Source organism: Drosophila tropicalis, unplaced genomic scaffold, assembly GCF_018151085.1.
Source record: "Drosophila tropicalis isolate 14030-0801.00 unplaced genomic scaffold, ASM1815108v1 contig_867, whole genome shotgun sequence".
In the NCBI taxonomy this organism is placed as follows: Eukaryota; Metazoa; Arthropoda; class Insecta; order Diptera; family Drosophilidae; genus Drosophila; species Drosophila tropicalis.
Window position 1 is genome coordinate 364,994 of NW_027173362.1, and position 24,699 is coordinate 389,692.

A 24,699-nucleotide genomic window follows, 5' to 3' on the forward strand; every position below is an offset into this window, starting at 1 on the left:
AAGGGGGGTGGGGGGAGTAGTGAGATACATACATATATATCGATAGAAAGAGATAGATCGGGATGGAGGGAGGGGTTGATGAGTATATGCATGTGTATATAGTTTAATTAATAAGCACGCAAAAGCAACAAAAACTAAATACACACATATGTATATGAAATAAATAAATAAATGTTTTTGTATATTTATATATATGTATATATAGAATATTACTAAGAAACACAATGTGTTTTACATAGATTCTCGTATATATGTATGTATGGGTAGGTATGTATATACTATGCTTTATATATGCTTTCTTATTTATCAGCTTTTACTGGCATTTGCTATATATATGTGTGTATGTGAGGTGTGTGTGTGTGAGTGTGTGTGACTTTTACTTTTACCCTTGAAATTTCACCCGTAGGACATATTCCTATACATCTATATATATGTATATTCTCGATTCTAAATGCTTAAAATCCTTAGGCCGACTGAAATCGGTTACGTATATATGTAGTATAGTGTATACGAACTACTTGGGGTTAGCTGCAAGGGTATTGGTAAGTGGCCGATTATGAAAATAAACTTAAGTTTTAATGTTCAATGGAAGATAAAAGTTCGAACTTAGGAGGAGAAAATTATATCACTAGATCTTAGATAACAACATGAATCGAGAGTATTACTTTCTATCGAATTTTGTTTGCTTCTTTCTTTCGTCGTTTCGTCGCTGCGTCGCTTCGTTATGGTATTTGTTTTTTGTTTTTGTTTTTGTTAAAGTAAGCACACATCTACATACTTACATACATACATACACAACAACTACGTTAAATAACTGATACAATTTGTTAACAATTATGCGGCGGTGGCGATTTATTTATTTATTCAATTTCTCATATCTTCTATTTTACTTTTTCCTCCTTTTCTTTTTGCTTAGGTTTCTTAATCCTTTTTTCATTGTTTCGTTAATCGAGTTTTCCTTTTTGTTTTCGTTTTTGTTTAGTTTTGGTGCAAATCATTTTTTGTTTTTCGTTTTTTTTGTTTAATGGAAAATTGTGTGAAAATTGAGAAAAAAATGCAAAGATGAGTGTAAGGGTGGGGTGGTGGGGACGACAAAGCGGGGAGGTGAGGGGGGTGGCAAGTATGTGGTAAGTAAGTAAGTATATATAAAGTGAGGCTAGGCAGGTGGGACAGACATTCATACAATTTTTATGTATATAGAGAGAAATTTTGGACAAAAAATCTTGTTTTTCCTTTTGCGACGATTTGCTGCTTAAAAGTTTTCATTTTATGTTATTTTTTTTTTTTGGTTTTATAAATTTTGTTGCTTTATTTTTGCGTTTTTTTTTTTTTTTTTTGTTTTTTTTTTCTTAGTTTTGTATTTATAGAAGCGAATTGTTTCATAAAAGCAGCATAAACAATTTGTATAACTTTTTGTTTTTCTTGATGTCTTATATTTTAAATTTATTTAAATTTAATATTTATATATATATACATATATGTATATATATTTGTGTATAATTTGTTGTTTTTGCATTACACTTAACCGGCGCTATACATATGAATATATGTATGTATATATGTATATATATATATCATGTACATATATATATATATATCATGTATATATATATATATGTACACATATATATATATATATGTACACATATATAAGTATATACGTAGTACCTATGTAATTGTTACAAACACAAAAAAAAATGCATCTTAATTTTGTTTTCGTTTTTGTTTTGTTCTTTGATATTACAAGTTTTAATATTTAGTACATTCAGCTTAGCCTTAGGTTTGAGTTGTGATTGGAGCAAAATGGCAAAATTGTTTGCTACAATGTGAGTGTGTTTGTGTGTGTGTGTGTGTGTGGTGGTGGTGTGTCTGACTAGAATAGCTTACTTTATCTAACACTAAATTAAATTGATTTAAATAAACATAAAAAAAGAATATATATATATGTATATTTAAAAATAACAAATAAATTCAAACCAGGATTAGAGGGACTGGGGGATCCTTGCAGTAATAGCAAAGTTTTCCATTTCATTACTATTTCCATGAAGGATCAATCATCTCAAATCAAGAAATTTTGTAGTCTTTAACAAGTTTTTGCATTCGCATTGCAAGGGCATTTAAAACTGGGAAGTCAATCAATCATGATCGCAAACTGAATAGTCGTTATCAATATATAGATATACAAGTGTGTGAATAACTTTATATAAATATATATACTTTGTTTTTTTGTATTTATTCTCATTCCCACTATAATCATTAAGCGCAAACAGTTAAGTAGGGAAGTTTAAGCTCGTGGCATGCCATATGGTTCATTCATGATTGATTGCAAATAATTGTTTATTAACTTTGTGTGTGTGTGTGAGAGAGAGAGTGTGTGTTTGTGCTTTTATGGCACTTTAGAATCGCTGGAAGCTATTAGTTCTCATAACAAACAAATTAATTGGCAGTGCAGTGTGAAAAGTAAAGCAAAGAAAGATATGTGTCAAAGTGGAAAATTCTTGTTCATTCGACTTGACCGAATGACCGATTAAGATCCTTGCAAATGCACGATTCAAATTTCAAACAAGGACTAGATCAAGCTAGTGGTGAAACAGACTGCTTAATTTACGGCTTACATATTTTGGAAGGGTATCCAATCAAGCCAACTACAAAAGGTTTCATTTATTAGGCAATTTGCCGAGGATCTTTAGAGTTTTGTTCATTCCAAGTCGAGTACTTGGAAAAAAGTGATTAGTTCGTTAGGGGTATAACTAGAGATACGAAAATGCCTCTTTTTGTTGTTTTTGTAATATGTTTTAAGGCCTTTTAGCATCGCAAACTGGATTGTGATCAGTGATAGAATATGTTTATGGCAGGGACTACACAAAAAAAAAAAAACAAACAATAAAAAAAAAAAATTGTAAAATTGAACAAAAAATATAAAATTGCTAATGGCTAATAATGTTTAAAACTTCTTTTTCTTCTTTTCTTTTTTTTTTTTTTTTTTTGGTTAGCTTTTCGCTTTAATTTGCTTTTGTATTGTGTTTCTTTATAGTATTTTTTTTTTGTATTTTGTTTTTGTGATTTCCTTTTTTTTTTAGTTTTTGTTTTTGGACGGAACAATTTACAACATATGATTTCTATATAAAACAATGATGCTTTAACAAAACGAAAAAAAATATCTATGTGTGTAAAAATAATACAATTAAAATTAGGGTAAACAATTTGTACAATAATACTTAGATGTGTGTATGTGTGTGTGTTACATTTAAACAAAAATTACTATATGTTTGTGGTGAAGATATAATATTTTGACTAAGTGTAGAAATTAAGGGCTGATGATATGAAAAGGTAATTAAATTAATTTAATGAAAAAAGTTTTCGGTTTCTTCTTTTCATTTGTTTTTACTAATGGAATGAATTGTGGCTCAGCTTAGCAGCTCTTTTAGGCTGACAGAGTGGGGATGTGGGGGGGATGGGGATATGGGGAGGGGTGGGGCGAGGAACAGGAGCGGTGCAATAACATAGAGCCTGGGGGGATACAGCTTAGTTACAATATACATACATATATAAATTTGTATATATGTATTCCATTCATTTTTCATTTAGTTAGCCGATTTGAACGGAATCGAATAAATGATATACATAGATGAATAGATAGATAGATATATGTATATACATAATATGAGTATGTATATATGCAATGTAACTGTGGTATGCTGGTGTTTGTGTGTCTCTGTGTGTGTGTGTGTGAGTATATATATATATATATAAATGGATGTGTTTTGTTATCGAAACTCATCAATTTGCACAGCTTTTTGCTTAGTTTCCGATCGGTTATAGTATCTATATATATATATATCAATATATATGTTTGTATATATAAATATATATATATATAATAATCATAATGATAATACATACAATAATAATAATAATAAATAGGCATGATAAGTTGTCGCTTGTTTCTTTATATCTGGCTGTTGTAGTTATTATTACTTATATAAAGCTTGATCGCTCAGTTTTGTTTTGTAATATCATAGAATATTTTTTTGGTTACACATTTCCCATACTTTATTTAATGCCATCGACCAAATAAAGCTCATAAGCGTCTATATACTTGTATTTCTTTTTTTCGTTTAAATTTATGATTGGTATAGTTATTTCGGCTTCATTACCAACTTATAAAGCAATTTTTTTTAATGCATACATTCGTTATAGATTTTATCATTTATCATTTACCATTACATATATATATTTTAAGATTTAGCGCCGGCTTTATCCATTATTTTGTTTTTATTTATTTCTAGCGACTTTTGTTCGGAACCATTATCGACACATTGCTGCATTTGCCCAAAAAACACAAACTCAGAGGCCTACAAGGTTAACGTTGGAAAGAACCACAAAAGAGAAAGTGATGGAAAGTTGAGGCAAGAGAGATACCACCACATGCTAATGCAGATGCCACCCAAAGACTAGCATAAATTTAATTTATACCAAATCTCACACATATTGTGAGTAAAAAAAGACATTCAATGACTCTCTATATAAGACCCCAGTGGGCATTAAGTTCTATATATATATATATATTCCCGGTCAGCATCCACAGCCGAGGTAAAAATATTCGATATGTATGTCTGTCCGTCCATCAGTTTCTATGCAATTTAATCAGACTCTACCCTGAATGAAGTTGAAGTGTGAATAGAATTCAAAATTATTCCCCATAATACATAATTGAAAAGAAAAACAATAGATTTTCCTACAAGTTCGATTACAAGAAATGAGATCAAAGCAAGACAAACAGAATGAATCAATTTGTTTACCCAAAATATGCTGGATTCTTTCTCGAAACTAGAAAAATATAATATGGAACATGGATTTTGGGTGAACAGCTCTCATACGTGATCGTGTGATCAATTCTCTCAGATCTGAAGCCAATTGTGTTGATTTTAGCCGTATCCGTTTCAAATATAAAAACGCACCAAGTCTTGGAGAGATTATGTGGGAGGACATTTGCATTAAGGCATGTGTTTTATCTTTTTGCTATAGTTATAAGCAGAAAGTTAAAGCGATTAAAGTGAACAAGTAACTAGATTGCTTTCCATGCTGTTTTTTACCTTATTCTGTGGGTTGTGGCTGCAAGAGTGTCTTGGAATGTGTCGAGAATGCATTCCTCGAGATACTGGCAAGAAATATCTTCAATATTTTATCTATTTTGTATATATATATATATATGTATATGTGTATATGCATTTTGTTTTTTTTTTTTTTTTTTATGAACTTAGCCTAGGGGGCAATAAATAGTTTATGATGTAGTCGTATCCAAGACGATTTTTCCTTTTCCTTTCTTTTTCTTTTTTGTTGTTTTAATTTTAATGCATTATAATTGTTGCTTGATTTTTTGTTCGTTATAGATATATATATTTCATATATTTGTAGATTGCTAGAATTGCGGTTTATATGTGTAGTTACCCTTAGAAATTGCGTTCATCATTCTCCGCCTGTTGGTTTTAGAATTGCCTGCTCTCGATTTTGAATGCTTCATCGTAAGCATCGGGGGAAGGAGTGCTTTCATGACGTTCATCAAGCGGATTATTACCACAACCACTTACTATTGCTGCTGGTGCTCCTTCTCCTCCACCTCCAATTAACTCATCGAGCAAATGATGCATTTGCATTTGCTTTCTTGTGGGCGTTGTCAGGGGCGTGGCGACATTCTGGTATCGCTGATGAAATGTTGACAATATCTCGCGAATTTTAGCAATGATCTCTTGTACTCAGGCATTTGACTCCTGCAGCGGCATTGTGAGTGGGGAAAAGAATTGAAAGAATTAAATGTGAATCTCTCTCTCGAACAATGTCGCTTGTCACCACTGACCTTTAAATTATCAAAATAATGCATGATTTGTTCGTAGTCCATGTCGAGATCATCGAGACCCAAACGTTCGCCAGGCGCCACCGTATCATCGACAGTGGCCGAGAACATGGGATTGCCAACAACTGTGGCACGCTTAATGCGTGAAGACTTGGTTGTTGGCTCACTGATGGTTGTTGATGCCGTGGCCGTTGCCGATGGCGATGAAGTTGGTGGTAGCCGGATTAATTCGTCTGTCGCATTCGAATTGGCTGCATCGCCAATGCTGCCACCCATGCTATGATTCTCAGCTAATACACGAAACAGAAAGAGAGAGGGAGTGAGCGAATTAACAGGTAGACAATTAGTCTGACTTACCTTTAGTTTTAACTTGTGGTGTGGGCGCCACAGTAGCTGTGGGTGGCGTTGTGGCTAAAGCAACGCCGGCTGCTCCTGCACCTGTTCCTAATCCTGCTCCTGCTTTGGTTACTCTCTTTGGTGTAAGCGAATCAAATTGAAATGCATTCTTTTGATGAGGATTTGTATACTCCACTAGCTTCTCAGCATTGTGAAGCTCCTCATGCTGCTGATGTTGTTGTTGCTGCTGTTGATGTTGCTGCTTGATCTTATTGTGGGCTGACTTAATGAGTGGCTCTTGACTAAAATTGTGGCTGTGGCTATGACTGCGCTGATGCTGCTGATGAGAATGTGGTGCATGTATATGCCCATGTGTTGGACGTTCCAATGGCTGTGTCGGCTGATTGTCGGGATTGTTGTTGTCACCGTTGATATTGCCGTTCAAGTGCTCGCGTTTATATAGTTGACTGTGGCGCTTGTTTCCCGACTCCGTCTGAAAAGAAATTTCTGAATGTCAGCAACGAAATGCAAGCGAACATTCCGTCTCATGAGTTTACCTTCATTGCACCAACTGCACCGCTGCTGTTGCTGCTGCTGCTGCCGCCGCCATGCATTGCCAGAGGCTGTTGTGTTGGTAACAATGCGCGTGTGCCAACATTTCGATGCGGTGGAACTGGGGGCTTATAATCCAAAGCATTATCTTTTCGCTCATTGGCAAAATAGCTGCAAGGAGCGAATAGAAAAATAAACAAAATTTCTAGCCAGATTTTAATCTAGAGGAAGCATATAACTCACTGATCCGCATGCAGTTTATTCAAATTGGAGGCTGGCACAATGTGGGTCTGCAGTTTGGGTTGCTGATCGAAGGAGCTAACACGACGTCCATTGTCATTGTAGTTAATGATGGGATTGCTAGTAATGCGCATGCGGGAATCTGCTGCACGTAAATTGGCAGGTTTAAATCAACGAGATGTATATTAATCAGTTAATCAATCATAATCTTACCACGCGCATGAGCAGACGATGAAGAGGAGTCAGCCACCATGGATTGTCTATCAATTGTTGAGCGACCCAGCCAGACCCAGTCATGGGCATTTGTTGTTGATTCCTTGAGTCGCACATCACGAAAACCACCAATGCCCCCGTTGCCGTTTCCCTTACCAACCGCAGAAAGCGGATCGAGGCCAGATTCAATGAGTGCCGGACGGAATTTGGAGGCATATACCACACAGGAGATGACAAAGACAATGATGGCGAAACAGAAGGCTGTCAGTAGAACATACATGCCAAGTTCCATGGATGACATATTGCCATTGCCATGTCCCTTGCCACCGAAATGCGATTTGTGGACTGCTTGTATGTTGCTTCTGTGTTGCCGAGCCTGCACAGTAGGCTCATACTGTTGGCTGGAATCACGCAGAGGAATGCCCACTGTGAAAAAGAGATCATTGATTAACAAGATGACTTATAGATGGAAGTAATTGATAACTCACCTATAATGTCAGCTAAATCGCCAGATTGACGATAATTCTTGCGTTCACCCCTGCCAACAGTGCCATCGTTCTGAATGGCCTCCTGTTTGCTTACAATGTCAACATTATTGAAATCCACCTCAATTGATGCCAAGGCGCTGGCCAGCGGAGCTGCATTCGATTTATTCTGCTTCGTTGTGGATGAAGATAGAGTACCGCCACGACGCAGGCGACACTCTTCAGAGAGCAGCAGTGTGACCCTCAACAGATTTCCATTGCCTTCGCCAACGGCAATCACGCGGGGGTGATGTGATGCCAACATGGGGGCAAAAGCCACCACCTCAGTGTCCAAGCTCTCAACAAGCAAGAAATAGTCCTCAACGGCTATATCGCGCAGCGGGGTCTTCGATCCGTCAGAAAACTCTAAATCAATATCGAGCAGGCCCTCTTGATACTGAGCTGTCAGTTTGTGGGTCACCGATGTTTCAGCTAGGTAACCATTCTCAATTGTATTATCTGGCGTAATTGTCAACTGCAGGCCCGAAATGACACGTACTATCAGCTTGGATAAGGTCACCTTATCGCTGCCCACTCGTATCTCCTTAGTGCCAATTACACGCCCGGTAATGGGGGAAAGAACCTGTACATCGGTGCGTCCCATTGATTTGCCCTGTAGAATACGACCTTTAAGCGAGGCGATTTTTGGATCGGCCACACGCAGCAATGGCTGAACAAGATCCGTAACTCTCAGACCTGTGCGTCGTGATATGAAGTTACTTGTACGGCCAGAGTTCTAAGCAAAGTAAATTTGATAACGGTGAGCTTAAGCCATACGAGGCATGTATGTAGATTAACTTACCTGATCAAAGGCCAGAAATTTAGCAAAGACCTCAACAGGACTTTGTTGATAACGTGCACGGCAAATGGTTTTGTCCGTACCCAAATTGTTGTAGTAGTTACCCATGTTGCCACTTGTTCCACTACCACCAATACCATGCTGGCCCCAGACATACGAGCGCTTCTTCCTACGACGGGACTGCTGCTGCTTGTTGTGACTGGACATGGAAACGAACGCATATTTGGTTTATTCGCAATTGAATAGCATTCGCAGTGTTTTTAACTTACAGATAGTGATTGTCATCGGTTACTTTCCATCCTTTGATTTGCGACAGACGGAAATCAGATATGTAGACCTCAAGTGGAAATTCTGGCATCCATACAATAAACTTGGCCACTCCCACATATGTTCCATATTTTACAATGACCGACGCATTGGATGAGCCCCGTTGCTCGGAGCCATCAACATACACTGAACTACATGATGAAGAGACCTGAAATTGACAATGAGAATTAATATTTAATAGAGTGCAACCGGTCGATGTGATGTTTACCTTGATCACACTCTCGTCCTCGGCATGACAGGAGCTCTGTAGTGTTACATCGGCTACTTTGCCAGCCTGCGAGACAATAAAGACCTTCATGGCCTGAGCAACTTGACGACCCGTTAGAACAGCGGTATTCATAACCTCCCAAATCTTGGCCATTGGCAGCACAGCCTGGATGTCATCCTTGTTTATTTCCAGTTTAGCAATTAAACGTTTCTTGGTATCATCTGTGGCAATTATCTCCGAAGAATCCTTATCTTTGGGTGTATCGTAGACATGGGTGACGGACCAAACAATTTTGCCACCGTCCATAATGTCATTGTTATCATCGGCCACCTCGAGCAGCCAAGAGAAGACCTCAAATACCTCATTGGTTAGGTTCGTTGACGATGCGGTCGAAGCCGAGGCCAGTGACTCCATACTGCTGCTGCTGCTGCTCCCGCCGCCTGACTCTTGCTCTTTACGGAACGCTGTGACACGAGCTGTTGTATGTTTGGGATTCTCCTTTTCAATTGAAATACTCCATTGATCGGTCGAGGCAGTCGCTCCCATAATCCGTAGACCAGCCTTAACCCGAGCACGTACAGTGAAAGCGGCCACTCGTTGATCCACATACTGATGCAAAAACACTGGAACATGCAATTTCGACATGGGATACAAGGGATGTTGTGGCAGAAGGAAAGTAACCGAATCATCTGCTCGCAGCTCCTTAAATGGTGTCTTAGCTGGTATCAGGGGAACTTGGGCGAATGTTGTTAGAGGTTGGATCTGAACTTTTGGCTCGCATTGCTCTGGATTCCGAAGTGGTGGCTCAAATACGCTATATGACACCTGGGCATATCGTTGTGGCACCTTTGGCGGCGGCAACTGCTGACCGTTTTCCTTATTATGACTGGGAGCTGGTAACGCAGGCCACCAACTGAGGGGGAACCACTACCTCGGCTACACAGACACCGTCCTCGCCTTCGGGCATACAACGGCCCTTAAGTGGCACCTCCAAACCCATGGCCACATGGAGAAGGACACAGACCTTTTGTCGTTGCAAATGACCGCCTGGATCAGCGCCAGCATGAAATAGAACACGCAGAACAGGTGAATCCTGAGAGACAGTTGAACGCACCAGATGAGCTGAGATATCCAAATGCATATTGGGCTGCTGCAGCTCAAGCAGAGTGGCCGTCGAGTTCTGGAAAAAAACAGATTTAGCTAGCAGCCATATTTCAGATATGGATAAAACTTACATTCACATAATCCCCATTCTGATTCTCAATGGTATCCGGTACTATGTAACGAGCTGGCACTGTCTGCTTAGTGGAAAACGGACCATAGCTGGCTCTTATGGAGACAGGCTGTGTGGTCTCGACAACAGTGAAACGATCCAGGGATAAAACCGAATCATAGGACGAACGTGTCTTTACCGGTGGCTGTGAGGATGTTTGAATTTCCGGCGTCACAGGTGGTTGTCGGGCGTGTTTCAGAAAGAATCCACTATCCGGGGCTTCGAAATGCACTTCCACAGCGGCTAAGCAAAAGAGAAAAAAACCATGTCATTAAAGGATATATTTGATAGCATAAATATTATTACAGAAACTAAAACAGAGACAGTTTTTACTTCTCAAAACGATTTTGCCGAGAAATCGATACCAAACGAAACAAGCCAAATATAATTTATACCGTTAAATGTAAGTAAAAAAGGGCCTACCCTCTCCCAACTATAGGAAACGTTACAATTCTCGGCCATTAAGCTTATAAACCTGACACAAACTCTTATTAACTGTCATTAAACAGAAAATATTATATACTTTTAGTTGTATATGTGTATTTCAATTTAATATACAATTTAAGGCTCTTGAATAGAAAGAAGGATAGGGGTAAATGATGGATAGGAAACTTACTTGACTGTAAGGATAGCGCCGTCACTAAAATCATTAACAAGCAGAACTTCATTGTATTGTGTGTGTAAATGAATTAAACCTTGTTTCTGATTAGTTAATTTTTTCCTTTTTTATTATTTGGTTTCCTTTCCACACACACACACAGGTTCTATAGTCTCTCTTGGACTCTCTGCCACACACTATTTCTCTCTCGCTCGCTCTCTCTTTTGGCAATTTTGCAGTTATTTTATGTGTCGATTTCAACCGTTACAATTTCAATTTCATTTTACATTTTCATTGATACAAAAATCACTTTTGTTTGATAGTGAAAATCATTTTGAATTTGCTTTTATGCTTTCAATAAAACAAAATTTTCTTCGTTGTTGTTGCTGCCAGTGCTGCTCCTGTGGGGTTTTTCCAGCATAATATCTCTACAGCACATCCTTTATTGATTCTTTCAGTGTGCTACAGCGACCACCATCATCGCATACACATACACATACACACGCACGCACGCACTTCTTCCACTTCTTCATTCATTTAACTCCACAATATAGATATAGAGACATCCCGAGATCTCAATTCAAGGAATCGTAAATGGAGATTCTCTTTATTGGCTACTAATGGGCCAAATATAGTTTCTATATTAGTAACTCCAATTTTCTAACTACCACAGTTTGTAGGCGTTTTCATTCAACTTTTTGTTATAACTTTTTTTTAACGCAAAATATCGAATCGAACATTTCCAAATTTAGTGTGGCCGTTCTTGGCAACGATTTCGATAATTAATTACAAAAATATCGGTGTTTTCTCGTTGGTGTTAAAATTTCGCTGTATTTTTGGCTAAGTCTAGTCTGGTCACACTTTCGCCTGGTATTTGTCATATTTTTAGCAAACTTCAAAAGACATAGAAATTGCAGCTGCTGTTGCCTAAAACGACATCAAGTTGCATTTTGCAGATATCAACGAAAGTATTAACAGATCAGGATATACAAACCACTACAAATACTACTCCACAGGCAGCTGTAAGTACAAAAAATCAATAGCTAAGTAAGATGGATGAGCTAAGAAACTATAGACACATCAAAGAAAGGTTTACGGTTATTCCCTTTGCCTCTCTCTGTATGCGTGTGTGTTTATGAGTCAGCGACGCGCCCAAAAGTTGAAAAATTTAAGTAAAATTTTTAATTTTGAATATGTTAGGCATTTTAAATTTTTGCCACAAGTACAACTATGAAAATGGCCCCAATTGTAGCATAAATCAAGGCTTTCGGATTGATTTGTTTTTGCCTTTTAAGGCAATTTATTGAACATAACATTGTATGCTTAAGTGTGTGTGTGTGTGTCAAATTTATTGTGTTCAACCGCAGCACAGTGGAAAGAATAAATAAAAATCCAAAATATTTGGATTTTGGTGAAAAGTATTCAAACAATGGTAAAGATCTTAAAATATTTACTGTGTTTATTATATTCGTATTAAATCATTTAAATGCGTGTGATATATGTTTTTAGTAAAAGGCTCCAGAAAGAAAACGCAATTAATATGGGATTTTAAAACGTTTTTAAGACTTCCATTTTATGTTGTTTTTATAGCCATTTAGAATATTGTTTGTTTTGACATTTTATTTTGTTTATAAAAAACCAATGATTCAATCAGGAAAAATATAGTTCGATTATGGATTTCTGACAATTTGCCCACTGTGGGCAGTTCAACAACATTGATAAAAGCACGCACACACACACACACAGAAAGATCTCTACTTTGGTTGACGTTGTCAGGTTTATATATATCTATATATATGACTCATGGCTAAGTGTGTTTGTGTGTGTGTGTGTGTGTGTGTAATGTTGACACAGTTTGGGGAGCACAGCAAGAAATCAACTTCAACGGAATTCACTGCTGCTGCTGCTTGCCTGCAATATGTCTATATATAGACCTAAAACACAAACACAGACAAAGCCACACACTCATACATAATTTACTCATCAGCATTTGTTTGAAAAACCGTTTTCTCTCTGCTCTTTATTTTGCCACAGTTATACATCACCCCCCGCCCCAATCACAACATACACCAACTTTAGCTCCGGTTCCAGTACCCAGCACCGGCTACAGCAGCTTTAACTTCACTACACTCCATTCATTTGATTCCACTCCAGCAAGATGTCATCACGTAAAACCGCCGGTCGTCGCGCCACCACTAAGAAGCGTGCCCAGCGTGCCACCTCAAATGTTTTTGCCATGTTCGATCAGGCTCAAATAGCCGAATTCAAGGAGGCATTCAATATGATTGATCAGAATCGTGATGGTTTTGTGGAGAAAGAGGACTTGCATGACATGCTTGCATCGTTGGGTAAAAATCCCACTGACGATTATCTTGATGGCATGATGAATGAGGCACCAGGCCCAATTAATTTTACCATGTTCCTAACATTGTTTGGTGAACGCTTGCAGGTAGGATTAATAAAGCGTTGAGAAAGTGCCTCAAATTTGCTTAGCTAAGGATCTGTTAAGATTCTTTTTTTTTGTCCCTCGCCTTACTAAAACATCAATTTTGATTTCAGGGCACCGATCCCGAGGAAGTAATTAAGAATGCCTTTGGCTGTTTCGACGAGGAAAATATGGGTGTATTACCCGAGGATAGATTGCGGGAGCTGTTAACTACCATGGGTGATCGATTCACCGATGAAGATGTAAGTGTACATGTACATGGATTTTTAATATCTAAATACTAAAATTATAACTTTTTATCTTTTGATTAGGTCGACGAAATGTATCGCGAGGCTCCCATTAAGAATGGACTATTTGATTATCTCGAATTCACACGCATTCTCAAACACGGTGCCAAGGATAAGGATGAGCAGTAAAACACTGCGGATTACTCTTGCCTTTCCCATCCCCCCCCTCTCTGCCTCACAACAAATTCAACATAATTCACTCCAAAATGTTTAAATATTATGTCTATCTTATATTATTTTTTTCCAATTTTTTTTTTGTTTTGTTCCATTTTATTCTGTACTTACCTTTTGTGCATTTAACTACATTTAAAAATGAAAACTGAAAACACAAAACGATAAAAAATGTACCATATATCTTTACGATATAGAAACATACCTTATATAGAATTGTAATTGCAGTGTGTGCGTGTCCAGATAACACCAATTTTTCCCGATGTTCCATAAGTATTAACTCATTGAATATACATACATATAAATATTAATATATATATACATATGTATTGTCTATATACAAAATACATACATACCAACAACAAAACGAAAGGAAACCTAGAGTCCTACTTACATCAAAGAATGTGGCAATAAAATGATGTTTCTTTTTTTATACCTTAACAATTAAGAAATTATAAAATTGAGTTGATGAGGCCGTTTATTTTGTAACTCTTTAGGAAAGTGGCTATAGTAAGCTATAGGGAACTGCGCTTTAAGGATATTCAATCTTTTGAATAAACACTTAAACCTTTTCAAACAAAATGCTTTAGTAAAGTTTAACAGGATTGTTCACTCAGTCTGGATTTAATTAAAAAAATTTATTTTTCAAAAAGTTCTAATAAAATACAGACAATCATTTGCGACACATTTTATAAAGGTACGAAACTAAGCGTATGTACAAAGAGAGTTACACTATATTTACAACCAAATTAATTAAATAACACTAAGCAAAAAATCGTATATCATATTGCATGATGGCCTCTTGGTAGCACAATGTGTGGCGTATTGACTGTATGTCTGTATGGTCTATTCCACCTTCTTTGCCCGTTTAGTCAAAGGAGCAGTGTCGAGATGCCGCTTGGAACGGTTCTGGTATGCCTGAATCACCTGGGCGATGACATTAGCAAACAGGATGGTGCCGAAGAAGACTAGTATGGTGCCAATCCAATGATTAATTGTGAATGGATTACGGAAATAGATAATTGAGAAGAGAAGGGATACGAATTTCCTAAGCGTCACCACAAGTGTAACAGTTAGGGAGGCGCATTCAGTTGTCAACACGTAGACAGCTCTAATGCACACATATTGGGTAATCACATTGCAGGCGAGATAGAAAAGCATTAGTGGAAATTGCCACCCAACTAGCGGAAGAGCCACCGTTTCCGATGCAATGGCTACATTGAAGTGCTGAACTATGTTGGTGGCCATGATGCAGAAACCGGGCAATGGCAACATGTGGGTAAAAAATAATGCTTCATTCGGATGTTTGCCGTATTTGCTGTATATCACTTCTTGATAGATGCCCATATAGGCGGTCACTAGCAGGGCAATTGTTAACAGGGCAATGCCCACTGACCACCAGAAGAAGTCGGAGAAGGATGTCTCCACTTTTAGGGTGGGGTGTGTGTTATCCTTGACATTGCCGCTAGATACCAGAGTGCATAGCACAATACCAGCCGTGATCATAGCCACTGAGGCGTATTGCCGGAAATTATAGCGTTTCTTTAGCAATATAATGCCCATTATCATATTGGCCATCAGGGATCCACTGCGAAAGATCATGTGCAGCGGCATGGCTATATTGAAATTAAATGCATAATTATTACACACATTCGCACCGAAAAACAATGCCACCAATATCAAATAGTCCTTGAAGGCAATTTTCGGCTTCACCGTAAAGAACTTTGAGGTAAATATAAGACCTTGCAGAGCAATAAATAGAAACTGAGAGAATGTGATTAAATTGCCAGCACCGGGATCAATTTGTATAATCAGCTCCAGGAAGACCACATTGCTGCAGCAGCCGATGAAGACGAACATCATGGCCAGCAGGGCTTTTACATTGACGGCCATTTCGTTTGGACGGGATAGCTGAAAAACCAAACAAAATATAAAAGGTTAACAATCTTAATTGGCACTTAAATATTAGCTCGTTTTTGTTTAATTAATGGCTTCGATTACAAAGAATTTCGTAAAAAAGTTTAATTTATTTTAATTTCCGGTTTAGAAAAAAAACAAAAATAACACGGAAAACCTGTTTCTTAACGTGAAATCTACTTTGCGTTCTTCAATCTTCTATCGAATGAATTATAATTTTTTTTTTTGCTGGTCAAAAGTCAAATGTTTTCAAAGTTTTGGATATTGGATGATATTTTTTATATATGTATGTATGTAAACACATACATATGTTGATATGTACATATGTATTCAAAATACCCGCCACATATGCAAACTTAAAGATTAGTAGCTCTTAATCTTCATAATTCTGATAACATCACATGATGTTTAACAAGGTGTCTTTTCTTTTTTAAAACATAATATCATTTAGTTACTGCATACTATCTATATACTATTTCGATTTTAGCATGCCAGCATTTAGAATGTCAATTTACATAACAAGTGAATATTGCCCATCATGATTTGTGCACAAATATTGGCTACAAATGATTATCTTATCTCGTTGTAGAACAAACGATTAGAATAAAATTCCATAAAATTGAGGGTCACGAATAAATGCTAATTTTGAGATGTTACAAGTTTTTTTCGATTCAGATTGATAATTTTATATATATGTAGGTAGATACATACATACATACATACTTAGGTATGTAGCCGGTTGTAGATAGGTGGCTAATATATTTGTTAACAGATAAGAGGACGTGTTAATACGTGAACCGTGCTTAACTGATGCAATGACAATACATACAAATGTACATTTGTATATAATATATGAAAATAAAGCGTCGACTGCAGTACTAACCTTTTAATTGATTTAAATATTATGCACTAGAGTAAGTATGTCGGGTATGACTATTTAACGTTTCTATAGACAAATAGATGCAATATTATTTAGTTAGTTAGTGGCACGCACATACACAGTGAGACAATACATACATACGCGAGTAATAAATAGTTTGGTCTCGGTGATGAAATTATTGAACCAATCTGAGTTGACCTTCGTTTGACAACTTGTAGGTAGCCACCGACAGACTATAATTTACTACTTGTACTACGACACTTGTTCTAATTATTTGGTTAGCGATGTCTGTACATGTGTCAGCGAGTTCTACTTCCCCCCAGAAGTTGTTGTAGCTATCGCAATTGTTGCTGTTGTTGCTGCAGAGCACAAATAAAATGCCAAAAAACAAAAACCAAACAGCTGAAATCTGGCGAAAAGTGTGACCATAAATTCGTTAGCGAAATAACGTTGAAATTAACGTGGAGTGGGTGCCAAATGGTTCCACAACTGGTTCCGTTTGTTAAGCTTTAAGCTCTAGTCAAATCAAATTTGAAATAAATAACTGTCATGGAGAAAAAATACAAGAGATCACCATAACGTCAAAGGGAGAATGAAAATCCAATCAAATGCTAATTGCTAAAAACTTTAAAGATTTAAAAAAGACGGGACACGTCTATCGATGACCATTATAGCTTCCACTCTGAGGTTCTTAAAACCGAAAACCAAAATTCGTTGCATTTTTTTGTGGTTTATTATATTTAAATCATGCAATATTCTTCGCCGATCTTTACGAGTTTCACCAGATCCATAAGTTACAAAGAGGGTCTTAAAAGAATCTTGAGAAATATGTGTAAGAAATATTCAAAAGTGCATTTGATCTTGAAATTTTTTGACTCGTTTGTTAAGGATAGAACTAACATAATATAAACATCAACAATTTTTTAAAGTAAAAAAAAAAGGCACATTTTTAATCATTTTTTGTGAAGCTACTATTAATTTGGGACTATTTGTTTTATATACAAGTTTGTTAATTGACATTTGAAGCATCATTGGTAAATTTTTGAATTCTATGTATCTACATATACATATGTATTTCGATCCGTGGCAGTCGGCGAGACGACTTACTTACTTCATTTGTACTCGAACAGCTTCAATGAAGGCCAATCAGTTGAAGCGCTATATCTTTGCGTGTTTGATTCCTATTAACTTCAAATGTTCACACAACATTCTTTAAATGCTAAAGGGTATAACATTAAAGAAACAAACCACAAATGGAAGCCTTTTTTCAAATGCAGGTGTAGGAAGAACGGCTTAAAAACAAAACTTAATTCGGAGCTGAGAAAAATTCAAAAATGCCTAGCTAGCCTAGAGATAAATCGGGTAAAAATTATATTTCCAATTGGGGAAAGTGAAAATTTCTATGTGGGCTCGTTTAGTAGAGATACTAAAAGCAACAAAGTGTGTTCTTATCAGACACACTTGAGACCCCACCAAAATTCTTAGTATCTTAGTAGAATACAGTCGCAGCATGAGAAGAGAATTTGATAGATAAGTTTCGTCTTAGAAATTTGAATACGTCATTTTGTTTGCAAGTCTGTAAAATTAAAAATATCAAATGTCAATGTTTGAGGCGGTTAGATGACACTTCATAAAGATGGTTAAGATTGAATAGATTTAGTGTTAACAATAGGATGAGAAAACCAAGATTATCATCTCTTAGATGATGTATCATCTACAATACAATGTATTTTATTGTTTTGTATAGAATATGTATACGATTTCCTTTCTTTTTCGGGGGGTTTTTATTGACATTTAATTATATTTACGCAAATCGTAAAGTCGGAATTTAAAATGCGTTCTTATAGAGACATTTTTATAATGTCAGTTAAAGATAAAGAAATATTATGTCCATATACTGCAGTCATATACATACATATGTAGGTACATATAAAAAGTATTTTCGAGATGTTGACCTGGATGAGGGTGGTATGAAGGCTTCTTGCCGACACTTCGCATGGATTTTTGAACAGTCCAGTTTTTGGTGGGGTGAGAGCAAGATGGCAAGGAGTTCAGCCGTATTAATGCTTCTGCTTGTGTTTGTCCTTATTTTGATAAGGGATACCAAGCAGGTGGGTATCAAGGAGTCCTTGATGTTCTTCCTCTGAAGAATACTTGAGCAAGGGTTGAAGTGTGCTAATAACTTACTCTTTTTGTTTGTACCTAGCTATCTCTTCCGAGTGATCCGACCTATTTTGCTGGCGTAGTGGAGTTTCCTAAATTGGATGGATCGGATAGGGATCACACCGTATTAGCCTCAGAGGGCTATCAAGCAATATTGGAATCGGATCAAACGAACGATTTGGATATCATAGTATTCCCAGAATATGTTCTTAATAATCGCGAAACGGCAACTTTTGTGCCAGATCCAAATGATAAGATATCACCTTGCATTTCCCCAGACTATGAGATGTTCCTCGTGGAGCTCTCCTGTGCGGCTCGCTCACGTAAAATCTATGTGGTCCTCAATCTAAAGGAGAAGGAATTATGCGGTCCGGCATATGGAAATGGCTCAAACACCTACAACTCGTGTCCCGAAACTGGAGTACGCTACTTCAACACCAATGTAGTTTTGGACAGAGAGGGCCGCATCATTTCCCGCTATCGTAAGACCCATTTGTGGCGTCACGAATACTACAGCAATGCGGTTTTGAAGCAAACAGATATCTCATACTTTGACACCGATTTCGGTGTTACTTTTGGCCATTTCATTTGCTTCGATATGCTGTTTTACGAGCCGGCCATGCAGTTGGTGCATGAGATGAATATAACAGACATTATTTATCCCACATTTTGGTTCTCGGAGTTACCCTTCCTAACTTCCATTCAATTGCAAGAGGGTTGGGCCTTTGCCAATAATGTAAATCTACTAGCAGCCGACGGAAGCGACCCATCTGGGAAGACGACAGGCTCCGGCATTTATGCCGGAAGAGCTGGACGTCTGGCCGCCGCCATATTCGAAGAGCCGACTACTCGTTTGATTACGGCCAGAGTGCCCAAGCGAAGACCCGGACAGCCAGCATTTGAACTCCCAGCGGTGGTGCAGCCCATTTTCCAGCCCCAGTTGATCAGTCAACGCTTCACCAAACTGGCCACTTTCAGGGACTACAACGTGGATATTTTCAGCTCTGAGCTGTTGGACATGGACTTCTTGAATGTCTCGAAAACCATATGTCACCGTGACTTTTGCTGTGATTTCAATGTCCAACGCAACGTGATTGGCTTCTCATCGGATCATGCGGCGTATAGATATCGTCTGGCTGCCTATTGGGGCAATGAGACCACATTTATCCGTGTCGATCGCAGCGAGCAGGCCGTGTGTGCTCTGTTCGCTTGTTTGGACAAGGAGCTCCATAGTTGTGGTTACACATTTCCAAGCAGTCGGCAAGTGGCCAATCAACTGTACTTCAATAGCATCAAAGTTCGAGGATCATTTGCAACTGCATCGCGTCGTTTGATTATGCCCAGCACCCTGGATGGCATGATGATGCCATTGTCAGTGGCCCAATACAATTGGACGGAAACGCAGCTAGGTCGGGAGACTCGTGTAGAACTGGAGCTCATTCATCCCAAAAATGATTTGCTTACATTTGGCATTTGGGCGAATTATTTCACCAAAATTCCGACCCTGCACAATTTGGATCACATGCAGCCATACAGAAACCAACCACAATTCACTGGAGCAAATACTAATAGCAATGCTAGTATTAATGACGGTTCCATTACGATTCCTAGTCTCAATAGTACCACCAGCACAGCTTCTGCTTTAACCTCTCTCTGCTCCCTAATGGCATTATGCCTAATGCTTCAGTCTTAAAGACTAATGACATGGCTCTCAAGGAACACCTATTAACCCACAGAAGACGCCCTAGCAAATTGGAATCCCTTTGTCATTCAGGTAGTTCTAATTTCTAGACGTACATCTAATCCATATAAAATATTTAAATAGAATAAAACTTTTTGAAATGAAATTTCCCTCACCGAAAACTTGGGCTCAAGTCTTCTTGGTTCTTTTAGTTGTAAATAAATCTATCACTTGGCTGGACTGTTGATGCCAATCAAAAATATCTCTCCTTATGAGGACGGAAACCATTCCATTCGCCTAGGTCGTACCTGGTGTAATCTAGCTAAATTTAAAGAAACTTCTTGTCCCAGGTGACAGTGGCACTTGCACGGGAAGAATGACAATTTTCAAAACTCTTTTATAAGGGAAAATTCGCAAATTTACCTTTGTTTGTAATTAAATAGTTAGTTAGAACTTTCTCACTACAATTATCGAAAGCTTACTTTGGGTTAAAAACATTTTTTTATACCCTTGCAAAAAGGGTATATTCTTGATCAGCACGACGAGACGAGTTCAAATGGCCATGTCCGTCCGTCCGGATCAACGCCTATAAACGACTGTGCCAAGATCAGGTGACTATATTATATGGCTCCCATAGGAACGATCGATGGAATACAGTGACTTGGAGCAACAACATCGTTATTTGGAATGGTAAGATTGTAGGCCGTCCAAGGGTATACAAACTTCGGCGCGGTCGAAGGTATCCCCGGCACTCTGGCTATTTTTAATTTTTAAAGAGTAGAAGAACAAACTGAATAATATTATGAACCTGCGTCTGCCCGGATAACAGATAATTATCCTTGGGCAGTTGAGCAACTTAACAAATAATTGGCATAAAGTCGAAAATTTCATAGAAGAAAATAGTAATCTTAGTTCAATAAGATGAATGAATAACTACTATATATATTTTTAGTCGATTTTCAAAGTCAGGTGAAAACTATGGATAAAAGAGATCAGAGATCAGAATAAACAACTTGAAGCAAAGTTTGTTTTAGTTTGCATCGTCCAAAAGAAAGGAAATGTAATTAATCGTAATGGATGTAAATATAAAGTAGAGTGAAAGAATATAATGAATGAATGAATTTTAAATTTAACTCTATAACTATTTTGGATTTTATTCCAAATACTTGGCGACTTCAATATTCATTTTCAAACTGAGGTCATGAGGTTGATTGAAACAGATGGACATGGGTATGTTGACTCGGCTTCTTATGAAGTGAAATGCCGAACCAAATCGAAAAAGCAAAGGATGCAGGAGCATTCAGGGCTAAAAGGATAAGTCATGGAGGTTTTCCTCTGTTCTTTGCCCTCGATTTGTTCGCATTCGATTTAGTTCTTGATGGCCTTTAGAACGATTCTTAGAGGATAAAGATAGTCCTATTGACTAACAACTTTTTTAGAACAGATGAAAAAAAGTTAGAACAAATAATAATTAACTATTTCTACTTCTTGGTTAGAGTCAAGGGATTATCGGCTCAAATGGGCGATACGATCTTGACCAACTTTAATATTTTTTTTAGTCTAAGGACATTTGTTGCAGATCACTTAACATTTTTATTGATCTATCCGAACACCATATCATAAATATCCCCAAAGTCACGAACTGTGACTGGAACAAAAAAAGCTGCAAGGGTATTCAAACTTCGGTGCGGCTGAAGTTATCTCTGGTCCTTTGGTCATAAATTTTTTTAAACAAAATACAATTCAACGAGGAATTTCCTGGCATATAAAATTTTACAAACTTTGTTGATAATTTTGAAAATTTTTAAATTTTCTGAATGCGAATTGAATTGTGTGAGTGGCGATTAACCTCCCCCTTACCCCTGGCCCTTGCCCGACCCCACTCTATACACCGGTAAATTTAAAAAATTCTCCAAGGATATTTTTCTCGTGTGAAATTAAACCGTTACAGACCGAGGAGCCGAACTGAGCCGACAACGTTTGAATTTCAAATTTCAATTGGCCAACATTCGGGTCCGAATCCCGTTCGCCATGTACCGCTTTCTGCCAGAGAGTGTATCGGAGTGTAGAGTTGGTTCCAGCGCCTGCGTCTTGCCACTCAAGAGTTAGGCACAGGACACTTTGCCCCCCGTTCCCCAGCAGTCCTTCCCGCACGGCCACCTGCCGCAGTCGAAGAGAAGTTTGTTTGCATTTCCAACAGGTAGCCCCAGCGTCGCAGTCGGCGTCGCTGCCGTGCAACAGTGGCCGCTGTTTATAATGAGACGACTGTTGCTGCTGACAAGGACAGTCTGCCATTTGGGACGCCCGCTGGCTGGCACATGCCACATGCCACAAAAACCACACGCATCATCATCATTATCATCATGTCTATCTCTTTCGTTTGGGCCGATCAGAACTTATATGTTTGAAAAGAAATCCGTAATTGCTTAATAAAAATTATATATATTTTTTATTTCTTATTTTTTTTTTTTTTTGAATTTTGCTCAATCTTAAAACCGACGAGTGCCCCCTCGGTCTTGTGGCCCTTAATCGGCTTAAAATGTTGCACGTGTCGCGGCAACTTCGGTCTTAAGAGGAGGCCAAGGGACCACATTAACTTTCGGTGAAACACGTTCAACCCACGTCTTGTCTGTGGGTCTGACCTAATTTCGAAGCTCGTTCTTATTTCATTAAGAAATTCGGTTGGACAAATTATGAACTGGGCACAAATTCCTACCCATTGTCATTGGTTCCAAATGACCAAAGTTGAAAATGTTCTCATGATTCCTCATCCATTCTTATTTTCATTCAAAACAGGCCAGTTTATTGGCAAGGAATATAATATGTACATACGGACAGTGGGGGGAAAATCGAGCGATTCGGAGGAAAAGTCGTTCGTCGCTACTGATGGGGAAGGACAGTGCCAGATTTAGCGGGCGCAGAGCCTGTGGCAATACTTTCTTCACTGAATGAAGTTAAATAAACTGCGAGATTCATATGAAATAACAATTGTCAAATCTAACCTTGGTTTTAATTTACTTTCAATATTGATTAATGAGATTATAATTCGCGTTTTTAAAAATTTTAAAATTACAATAAATTTAGATTACTTTTTCAGTATATATTCATTTTCGAATTAATATTTCGATACTTTACAGATATATATACCTATATATATACCTATAAATGTTGGATTCGACAAAACGCTCACTTTAACACGTCGAACTTCTAAAGGGGGTGCGGGCCCGTAGCTTTTGCCACTCCTGATACTTGGCCAATGCGGCACTGGGAACAGGTGGTGTTTCGTCGGAATATATATCCCCATTTGGCACTCAAATGGTATTCTAATCATTCAAATCAAAGGTTAATTAAGTTTATAACTTTAAATCAATGTTCTGAGATGCATTGAACTTATATCAGTTTGCAACGACTAAACTAAACAAACAAGTCCAGGCTGTCTGGACGTTGACGCGTTCAATGCGAAGTACGTACAAGTGGCCTATACGACACCACGACAAGTCTGTTTCGCGCGAGCCCAAGCAGAGAGCTATCCACCTCCAGCAGCCGTACATAGGACGGCACGATCGCGTGGACAAATGCAAATAAAATGGACAAACAATTAAAAAAAATTATGATTAACTACAGCTAATTACGAGCTAAGTGGGCTAAGATAGAAGTTTTTACAAGGGGAAGAGAGGCTTCTGATCAGAACATAGGATTCGAAAAGGTTCCTGCAGGGAATAGTTCGAAATACAGTGTTTTAAGGATAGAGGAATAAATTTTTTAGTAGGTCTACGGGGTGCAGATAGGTTGAACTAGTTGAATAGGTCAGGAGAGTCTACACCCGAAAGATAGCACCCGACGATTAATTAAAGAAGGAAGATTGATTAAAGGAAGCCTACTGGAGTATGATGGCAAATTGACATTGCGATCCCAATTAAGACCGCGAAAAAACAAAAAGCAGAAATTGCTTTGGAACAGATTGAACCATATGCAAGATCCGTACTCCTTGATACGACGGATTAATGAAGTATGCAGAATTTTGGTTGTGTACGGATCGTTTATATACATAAACATATATATAGCGGATCGTGACGATGTCATGATAAAACGTCGTCGACAAAGTTCAAGTTTTCAATCTTTTTGAAATTTGTCAAGGACGTAATCCCAATTTCTGATCTGTGATGAGTTTGTGTTGATCCCGACGAACGCATTGATCGGACATGACTTAAGGACATTATCTCGTCTAAG

The 24,699-nt window shown here is 37.8% G+C and overlaps 4 protein-coding genes across 7 annotated transcripts; 2 read left to right on the forward strand and 2 right to left on the reverse strand.

Moving 5' to 3' along the window:
- Window positions 1–4,026: 4,026 nt before the first annotated feature.
- On the reverse strand, window positions 4,027–11,662 carry dtn (transmembrane protein 132C dtn). Its single transcript, XM_068298759.1, is given in 13 exon segments — window positions 4,027–5,771; window positions 5,858–6,144; window positions 6,212–6,683; window positions 6,748–6,913; window positions 6,986–7,127; window positions 7,196–7,621; window positions 7,684–8,455; window positions 8,522–8,717; window positions 8,788–8,993; window positions 9,054–9,974; window positions 9,976–10,233; window positions 10,289–10,569; window positions 10,943–11,662. Coding segments are annotated over 13 exon segments (4,461 nt in total). The 5' UTR covers window positions 10,995–11,662; the 3' UTR covers window positions 4,027–5,489.
- A 105-nt stretch (window positions 11,663–11,767) lies between these two features.
- On the forward strand, window positions 11,768–14,410 carry sqh (Myosin regulatory light chain sqh). The gene is made up of 4 exons (XM_068298764.1): window positions 11,768–11,946; window positions 12,959–13,373; window positions 13,484–13,612; window positions 13,682–14,410. Exons 2-4 carry the CDS (start codon window positions 13,083–13,085, stop codon window positions 13,784–13,786), a joined length of 525 nt encoding a protein of 174 aa, XP_068154865.1. The 5' UTR covers window positions 11,768–11,946; window positions 12,959–13,082; the 3' UTR covers window positions 13,787–14,410.
- Window positions 14,411–14,447: 37 nt separating this feature from the next.
- On the reverse strand, window positions 14,448–17,036 carry Efr (ER GDP-fucose transporter). 4 transcript variants are annotated; one of them, XM_068298761.1, is made up of 3 exons: window positions 16,767–17,036; window positions 16,629–16,691; window positions 14,448–15,739 (listed from the first exon to the last, which is right to left on the reverse strand). In XM_068298761.1, the coding sequence occupies exon 3, from the start codon at window positions 15,719–15,721 to the stop codon at window positions 14,675–14,677; it is 1,047 nt and encodes a 348-aa protein (XP_068154862.1). In that variant the 5' UTR covers window positions 15,722–15,739; window positions 16,629–16,691; window positions 16,767–17,036; the 3' UTR covers window positions 14,448–14,674. The 4 variants fall into 4 exon arrangements, with proteins under 4 accessions (XP_068154862.1, XP_068154861.1, XP_068154864.1 ...); XM_068298760.1 differs by having other exon boundaries at window positions 16,763–17,036; XM_068298763.1 differs by lacking the exon at window positions 16,629–16,691.
- Window positions 17,037–18,600: 1,564 nt separating this feature from the next.
- On the forward strand, window positions 18,601–20,651 carry Btnd (Biotinidase). The gene is made up of 2 exons (XM_068298505.1): window positions 18,601–18,736; window positions 18,832–20,651. The coding sequence occupies exons 1-2, from the start codon at window positions 18,665–18,667 to the stop codon at window positions 20,479–20,481; spliced, it is 1,722 nt and encodes a 573-aa protein (XP_068154606.1). The 5' UTR covers window positions 18,601–18,664; the 3' UTR covers window positions 20,482–20,651.
- Window positions 20,652–24,699: the final 4,048 nt, after the last annotated feature.

Excerpts from the sequence above, each read along its gene's own strand:
- sqh (XM_068298764.1), top strand. The coding sequence starts at position 13,083 with ATGTCATCACGTAAAACCGCCGGTCGTCGCGCCACCACTAAGAAGCGT. Across the intron at positions 13,374-13,483 it reads TGTTTGGTGAACGCTTGCAG|GGCACCGATCCCGAGGAAGT; the intron begins GTAGGATTAATA and ends TTTTGATTTCAG. Across the intron at positions 13,613-13,681 it reads ATCGATTCACCGATGAAGAT|GTCGACGAAATGTATCGCGA; the intron begins GTAAGTGTACAT and ends TCTTTTGATTAG.
- Efr (XM_068298763.1), bottom strand. The coding sequence starts at position 15,721 with ATGGCCGTCAATGTAAAAGCCCTGCTGGCCATGATGTTCGTCTTCATC.
- Btnd (XM_068298505.1), top strand. The coding sequence starts at position 18,665 with ATGGCAAGGAGTTCAGCCGTATTAATGCTTCTGCTTGTGTTTGTCCTT. Across the intron at positions 18,737-18,831 it reads TGATAAGGGATACCAAGCAG|CTATCTCTTCCGAGTGATCC; the intron begins GTGGGTATCAAG and ends GTTTGTACCTAG.